The sequence below is a fragment of the Salvelinus fontinalis genome, chromosome 34 (genome assembly GCF_029448725.1).
Source record: "Salvelinus fontinalis isolate EN_2023a chromosome 34, ASM2944872v1, whole genome shotgun sequence".
In the NCBI taxonomy this organism is placed as follows: Eukaryota; Metazoa; Chordata; class Actinopteri; order Salmoniformes; family Salmonidae; genus Salvelinus; species Salvelinus fontinalis.
Window position 1 is genome coordinate 17,412,051 of NC_074698.1, and position 8,169 is coordinate 17,420,219.

The following is an 8,169-nucleotide window of genomic DNA, read 5'->3' on the forward strand; positions in this document are numbered from 1 at the left end:
CTTTCACATATTTTGAATAATAGCTTAAAATGTCATTTGTTTAGGGAACACAATGACAGTCTTTAATTTCACCATGTTGAACTCAGTTGGAGGGTAAACCATTGCACATATTAGTGTATTATACTGCAGCCCATATCTTCAATGTGTTTGTCCTTTGTGTGAATCCGAAATGTCTTGATATCAAAAACAAAAGAGATGACATTCACATACGTCCTATGCAGTCTTGAGAGATGGTTAAAGATACGTCAGTGAGAATGTCAAAGTCATTAGATAAGGGCTGACTGACTGAGGAGATTCACAAGAATCATAGACCTTTATAAACGTCGTCTCATATAGACTCTTCTTGGACCAAATAAATATAATAGCTCAGAATTGGGATTAACATTCTAATCATTCATTCATATTTACTCTCTCTCATGTGGTGATAAAAAGACATCCTGTTTCACTTCTCAATATACTGTATACTCACAACTCAACTCCTCCTATGCAGACTTGCCTACAGACAGACCAATCATTCACTCAGTCCATATCTCACATTACTGGCTCAATAACTCACCAGAGCATATTGAGACCTAATAGTGATAATGATGATCAACTTCATCATTCTATCATGTGTACACCAACACTCTCTCCTCTATCTGCTATCCAGGGCCTTGTCTCTGGCTATTACAGCTTCATCAAACTTGATCATGAGTGTGGTGCCCTTGTGCCAGTGGGCTGTGACCTTGGCAGGGAAGCCACTGTGTGTGAGAATGGCCTCTACGATGCCAGCGGTGAATGCAGCACAGTTTAGTGTGCTGTTCTCCTTAGGCACAGAGATGTAAGCGTTGATCAGTGGCTCCTTCTCTATGATGTAGTAGGTCTTGTCATCATCGTTGGCCTGCTCCAGCTTGTCTGCCTCCTTACCGAACATGGCTTTCCATACTGACACCTATATGAAGCAAATTGAAAATTATAGACATGTACTTATGCATTGGCACAATGACAAGTGGTGTTACACCTTATTAGACTGTTACATATGAACTTATCTACCTTGAGCCCATGCAAGCACGTACCTTGACGAAGAGCAGTATGTTAAGCACCTTGGTCTCCCTCTTCCCATTCTTCTCCCTCAGCACCAGCACGTCCAGCATACTGGCGCCAACGCTCTGACCCATGTCTGCCAAGCGTTGCTGCAGCTCGGACACAGAGTACACGCGGCTCTGGCAGTACTGCACCATCTCAGAGAAGAGCAGTGCAAAGGCACTCACACTGACTTCAGTCTTGGGACGGGTTAGAGGCCGTTCCAGGATGTTTGACTTTCCTCTCGTGAACCGAGTGTCCATTTTCTGAAAGAGGATGATCTGTAAATAGAAGTAAAATAGCCTGAACTGATAATATGATAGCCATCTCAATTCCAAATCAACCCCTCACCACTACCCTAGGCACGTGAAGATCTGAGAGGATTAGCTATAGCTAGATAACTTTCAACTAGCCTAGAGAGTATGATCTTCAACCACAATGTTTACCTATCCGTTTTAACAAGTTAGTATTTTATTAGTTATTTATTTTGTAGATATTAACAAGTGCCTAGGGCGGTAGTAGTCTGGCTCACACCTCTCGAATTCGTCACGTAGCTTGCGCGTAAATCAGGTGAAAGGGGTAGGACCTATGTGGGTTTTTTGGGATTCCTTTAGCCGCGCCTCAAGAGGGCCAGCATCGGCGCATGCGCGGGCTGTGGCAATCTTTACCTGCAGTACATATGCAAAGAGATTAGCCAACGACGATTCCGTGAATTAGGAGGACCTAACTGCGTTGAAGAAACAACAAAGTGGCTGCTAGTGCAGACGAAAGGGGAAGATAAAGTATATTGGATGCTAGCCAGCTAATGTAGCTGCTAGCTAGTGCTAATTTAGCTAGTTAAAATTGGCAAGCAAGCTAGCGAACTCACTCGACGACAGAAAGGCCAAAACTCAGTCATTCACAATGTTAACAAGCTAACACTAAACATACTTATTTAGTTCGTTACTTATTCTTATACAAGGACCTAAAACCCCTTACCGTGTTTCAATGTTTTCAGCCGGCTGTTGTGTTGGTGACTTCCTGTTCTGGTCACGTGTCTTGTTCTAGTAATGCACTGATCTATGATCAGCAGTGCATGTGCTCATCTGACATATAGCGGTTGCCACATGTGTAATCTAAATTACATGCTTTGAAAAAGTTCTAAAAAATGCAAGATGTCCTAATGTCAATTCCATGGTTAAAAAAAATATTCCTGTAAAATAATACATAGGAATTTCCTTTGAGTTCTTGCTGTGTATTTCCAGGGCCATTTGGAAAAGGAACAAGAACAAGCTTGCATTCTCATGCGTCACAGACCTTTCAGTGATTTAAAAGAGACTGTTACCTAAACACAACACACAATGTGATGCTGCTGACACTAGTTTTAAACAGAATTTTGTTTAATATTGAGATATTATGAAACAACAGTCTATGTAAAGTACTCGAGGAGAAGGGGGAAATAAATTGCAGACCTGAAGGTTGTAATTGTGACAGTGGTGTAATGAAATAATGTAAACAATGAAACATTTAAATTCAGAAAGACCTTGAGCCATAAGGACAAACACACATGTCCACACACACTTACCTAACACTTGCCAATTTCCCACACCATGTCCCTCAAATGGCTCAAATTAATCAGCACCGTGTCTGTTTGTACAGTGGTTGCATAATTCACTTGATGTGTTTTCCTTCCTATAAATGTTTCAAGGTAGGCAATGCAATGCATAATACATGTCAGGAGCACAGGGTGTTGAAGACTCAATGATTTCCCCAATGGAACCGCACCGGAAATGGTGTCTGACCCTTCTTGTGGTCTTGGTCAGTGCTCACAGTGATACCAAAGGTAACTCAATCTGTTTGTGTTCACTTTTTTCCAATTTATTTAGAGGTCGTGACCAGTTAAACTCTTTTCGAGGGAGAGCAAGAAAGTCAGCAAGGAAATGCATTACAGCTACTTAGAGGAAGAAGTTGCAAGAAAATGCTATTTTAGGCAATATATGGTGCAGTTATTAATACACATTACAGAACAGTATGTAGTTTCCGTTTATAGAAAAGCGATGCTGAATATTATCAAATGTAAACAAGTGTGTTTTCTGATTTCAGTCACGTCCTCCCAGCATATGGACGACTTTATCAGAGTGTTGGAGCAGGTAGAAGACAGTAACCCTGGACTGGAGCCTGTAAATGTGTTGAGAGGCCTGCGCAGGACAGCCGGTCTCAGAGATGAGTTCATGCAGCACTTCTTGGGCACTATCAGGGAGGACAGCACCTCAGAGGCACCAGTTATGGATTCCAATCTCTCAGATTTCCTTGGCAGGGCTGTGCCCCATCAGGTGACAGAGAGAGGTAGAGAGGAAGGGGTTGTCCTTACTGCTGATGGCACCACGGTTGCTACGAGCCCAGTCCTTCTGGGTATTGAAGGTGGGCTAGTGTCTAAGACGAGGTGTCGTGTCCTTGGCCTGTACCCCCTCACTCTGGCTAGGAACTTGGGCCTGTCCTTCCAACGCTTCCACAGCTCTCTCCTCTCCCAACGCTTGGGCCCTGATGGCTGCTGGGATGATGTGACCTCGCCTCAGGTCTTCACCCTCTCCGACAAGCCCTCCCTCGCCACCGATGCCCTGGTTAACGGCGGTATGGATGGTGTGATTTTAGGGATGGAGGTCTCAGCTCGGTCCCAGCATCCTCTGAAGCTGAGCAGCCTACTGAGGAGGTACTACTGTCATCGTCTTGAGGGGGAAGGGCTGGACGCTGCTCCTCGTCTGATCAGCCGCCTACGCAGGGAGAACTTCAGAGAACTGGCCAGGCCCCCCCTCCTGCAGAGGCAGGTGGTGAGATCCCTGGTCCTACAGAGAAGACTGATCGACCACTCCACAATGTTGGCACAGGAAAAGGAAGAGCTGACAGCTGTGGTGAGGGAAGGAATAAAGGACTTTGTCCACAGATACATGGGTAAGTAAACCCCACTGCAGAGGGAGACAGTGGAGATAGAGATGGTTACTGTAGTGCAGGGAAAGCTAAAAAGGATAGGTCAACATTTATTGGAATAATTTTGACTTTGATCCAAGAAAGCACAAATAGTAACAATAATTGAGACATGGTGTTATTGTTGAAAAAAGGAGTGGATAAACATGTTAAAACTCAATATCTCTCTGGATCGCCCTACCTCTAGACTGTCCAGCTATTATTCCGCGGTGTCAGTGGGGGGCTGCACCATACCGGGGCACCCCCACCCCCCTGTCCCTCCCCCTCTCGTTCATGTACATCCACCACACCTACCAGCCTGGCCAGCCTTGTCTCACCTTTCAGCAGTGTTCTGCAGACATGAGGTCCATGCAACGCTTTCACCAGGATGACCGGGGCTGGGACGATATTGGATACAGGTATGTGTAGTACACAGATCTTAGGATATACAGTGCCATCAGAAAGTATTAATACCCCTTGACTTAGGTGATTGAGTCCAGGTGAGTCCAATAACCGCTGATGCGTGTGACGGGGGTGAAGGCAAGTGTGCGTAATGATGGTGGCAGGAGTGCGTAATGCTGGGGAGCCTGGTACCTTCGAGCGCCAGGGAGGGGGAGCGGGAGCAGGTGTGACACTAAGAGCTTTGCACAACTGGATTGTACAATATTTGCACATTATTCTTTTTTTAAATCTTCAAGCTCTGTCAAGTTGGTTGTTGATCATTGCTAGACAGTCATTTTTAAGTAATGGCATAGCTTTTCAAGCTAATTTAAGTCAAAACTGTAACTAGGTCACTCAGGAACATTCAGTGTCGTCTTAGTAAGCAACTCAAGTGTGTATTTGGCCTTGTGTTTTAGGTTATTGTCCAGCTGAATGGTGAATTTGTCTCCCAGTGTCTCAGTAGCCTCTCAGGAGACTGAACCAGGTTTTCCTCTAGGATCTATTCCATTACTTTTTATCCTAAAAAAACTCCTCAGTCCTTGCCAATGACAAGCATACCCATAATATGATGCAGCCACCGACCATGCTTGAAAATATGAAGAGTGTTACTCAGTAATGTGTTGTGAGGGATTTGCCCCAAACATAACGCTTTGTTTTCAGGACATTAAGTAAATGTATTTTCCACATTTTTGGCAGCCTAATTGCAAACAGGATGCATGTTTTCTAATATTTTTTATTCTGTACAGGCTTCCTTCTTTTCACTCTGTCATTTATTTTAGTATTGTGGATTAACCACAATGTTGTTGATCCATCCTCAGTTTTCTCCTATCACAGCCATTAAACTCTGCAACTGTTTTAAAATCACCAGTGGCCTCGTGGTGAAATCCCTGAATGGTTTCCTTCCTCTCTGGCAACTAAGTTAAGAAGGACGGCTGTATCTTTGTAATGACTGGGTGTATTGACACACCATCCAACGTGTATTAATAACTTAACCATGCTCAAAGGGATATTTAATGTCTGCTTTTTTGTTTTGTTTTATCCATCTACCAATATATGCCCTTCTTTGCGTGGCATTGGAAAACCTCCCTGGTGTTTGTGGTTGAATCTGTTTTTGAAATTCACTGCTCGACTTAGGGACCTTATACAGTAGATAATTGTATGTGTAGGCCGGGTTACAGAGATGAGGTAGTCATTCAAAAATATGTTAAAACTTCTTCGGGATCGGTGTCCTGTCCATGGGACGGTTTAGCTAATGTACAGCAGGCTAATGCGATTAGCATGAGGTTGTGAGTAACAAGTACATTTCCCAGGACATAGACAAATCTGATATTGGCAGAAAGCTTAAATTCTTGTTAATCTAACTGCACTGTCCAATTTACAGCAGCTATTACAGTGAAAGAATACCATGCTATTGTTTGAGGAGAGTGCACAATTTTGAACATGAAAAGTTATTAATAAACAAATTAGGCACATTTTGGCAGTCTTGATACAACATTTTGAACAGAAATGCAATTGTTCATTGGATCAGTCTAAAACTTTGCACATACACCTCTGCCATCTAGTGGCCAAAATCTAAATTGCACCTGGGCTGGAATAATACATTATGGCCTTTCTCTTGCATTTCGAAGATGATGGTTAAAAACGGTTGTTTTTTTCTTTGTATTATCTTTTACCAGATCTATTGTGTTATATTATCCTACATCCCTTTCACATTTCCACAAACTTCAAAGTGTTTCCTTTCAAATGGTACAAAGAATATGCATATCCTTGCTTCAGTGCCTGAGTTACAGAAAGTTTGAATTTTTCGGCAAAAATTGTGAAAAAAGGGGCAGATCCTTAAGACACTATTATTGCACACGGAGTGAGTCCATGCACCTTATTATATGACTTGTTAAGCAAATTTTTACTCCTGAATTTATTTAGGCTTGCCATAACAAAGGGGTTTGATATTTATTGACTCAAGACATTTCAGCTTTTCATTATTAATGAATTTTAGAAAATGTCTAAAAACATAATTTCACTTTGACATTATAGGGTATTGTGTGTAGACAAGTGACACAAAATCAAAATGTAATACATGTAAAATACATGTAACACAACAATGTGGAAAAAGTAAAGGGATGTGAATACCTTCTGAAGGCGCTGCACAGTAGGACACTACACAGCCTCCCCGCAAACCACAATGCTTATGTAATGTGTCAAGTTTGAGTATACAGTATGTGTGTATGTGTGTGTGTGTGTGTGTGTGTGTGTCGCTCTCATAATTGGAGGTTAGAAATTAGCTGTCCAATTCTGGGAATTGTTGTTTACCAAGCAAAATGTGACTTGATGATGAATCACTCATGATGAATGACTCATCCCTTGCCGATGTTTGCCTCCAGCTTTGTGGCAGGCTCTGACGGGTACCTCTATGAAGGGCGTGGGTGGCACTGGCAAGGGGCCCACACTAAAGGCTACAACTCCAAGGGTTACGGGGTGTCATTCATCGGTGACTACACCTCCAGCTTGCCATCGCAGCAGACCATGGAACTGGTGAGAGATCGTCTGGCATCCTGTGCTGTGGGAGGCGGGCAACTGGTCGGTAACTTCACCCTGTATGGCCACAGACAGCTGGTTAAGACTTCCTGTCCTGGAGACGCCTTCTACTCAGAGATCACAGGCTGGGAGCACTTTGGGGTAAGAGAGTGTGTGCAGTATGTACAGATGTAGGATCTTAATTTGATCACCCCATTGGAGGATAACTTTCCTGCAATGCAGGACATTTAAAACTTGTAGTGTATTTGAGGTTTAAAAATGCTTCTGAAGTTTGCAATTTCCACTTTGAAATCTAAGACTTGATTTTTCATTGCAAAAAATGTATCAACCCCTAAAAAAATATTCATTAATTATAATCCACATAATAATTCAAATTTGCTGTTGCTGCTGAATTATTTTCCTGCTGTAGAAAACTGACTCAAATTAAGAGCCTACTTCTGTGTGTATATGTATATGTGGGGGTTATAAGGCAGTTATTAACAATGAAAAGGCCTATGTGTTTTTGTTATTTCATGTCTAATGGTCTTATCTCTCCACAAACTTACTTTCATTCTTTCCATTTTCCCCAGGAGGTTCAAAACTGAAGATATGGTGAAAAGTGGAGTGATTAATCTTGACCAGTATCACAGAATAAATATTTAATTTCTAAAATGCCAGTGTTTGCCTTTTTTTTAACAACAAATGTTATATATGACTTTCTGATAAAGCTGATCTGAATAGGTCAGGAAATTATGTTGTCAGTTTTGCGTCGGCACCAATCAGTCAATTGACAGCTTTTATTGCTTTTCATTGCGTACACCTAGTCATCTTGGTGAGACACACGCAGAGAGTGGGGTCACGGCCAGGGGCGCCATTGTACAGCGCACCTGGAGCAGTTAGGATTAAGTGCCTTGCTCAAGGGCATAGCAACAGATTATTTCACCTTGTCTGTGCTGGTATTTGAACCATCAACGCTCTAACCCTGCCCCTTTGGGCATAATACAAAATTTGATGCAGTTTGTGACATGAGAAATTATATAGTTCAGTAAATGGGCTGAAAGCTAGGTCTTCATAAATCTACATAGTCATAGGTTTAGTACATAATCTGATTGTTGGTCACAGGCAGCTCACTAGTGTCACCTAATGTAAAAAAAAATGTTAAAGACACAAACAAAGATTTACACATTTTAGTACACTATTTGTGATATTGTT

At 42.3% G+C, this 8,169-nt stretch overlaps 2 protein-coding genes across 5 annotated transcripts; one reads left to right on the forward strand and one right to left on the reverse strand.

Moving 5' to 3' along the window:
• Window positions 1–20: 20 nt before the first annotated feature.
• On the reverse strand, window positions 21–2,142 carry LOC129833352 (trafficking protein particle complex subunit 5-like). Of its 4 annotated transcripts, none has more exons than XM_055897892.1 (4): window positions 2,041–2,105; window positions 1,597–1,730; window positions 1,056–1,328; window positions 21–931 (listed from the first exon to the last, which is right to left on the reverse strand). In XM_055897892.1, exons 3-4 carry the CDS (start codon window positions 1,323–1,325, stop codon window positions 635–637), a joined length of 567 nt encoding a protein of 188 aa, XP_055753867.1. In that variant the 5' UTR covers window positions 1,326–1,328; window positions 1,597–1,730; window positions 2,041–2,105; the 3' UTR covers window positions 21–634. The 4 variants fall into 4 exon arrangements, with proteins under 4 accessions (XP_055753867.1, XP_055753866.1, XP_055753865.1 ...); XM_055897891.1 differs by having other exon boundaries at window positions 1,056–1,343; window positions 2,041–2,104; XM_055897890.1 differs by lacking the exon at window positions 1,597–1,730 and having other exon boundaries at window positions 2,041–2,142.
• A 432-nt stretch (window positions 2,143–2,574) lies between these two features.
• On the forward strand, window positions 2,575–7,612 carry LOC129833353 (N-acetylmuramoyl-L-alanine amidase-like). The gene is made up of 5 exons (XM_055897893.1): window positions 2,575–2,884; window positions 3,145–3,990; window positions 4,211–4,421; window positions 6,825–7,119; window positions 7,548–7,612. Exons 1-5 carry the CDS (start codon window positions 2,773–2,775, stop codon window positions 7,560–7,562), a joined length of 1,479 nt encoding a protein of 492 aa, XP_055753868.1. The 5' UTR covers window positions 2,575–2,772; the 3' UTR covers window positions 7,563–7,612.
• Window positions 7,613–8,169: the final 557 nt, after the last annotated feature.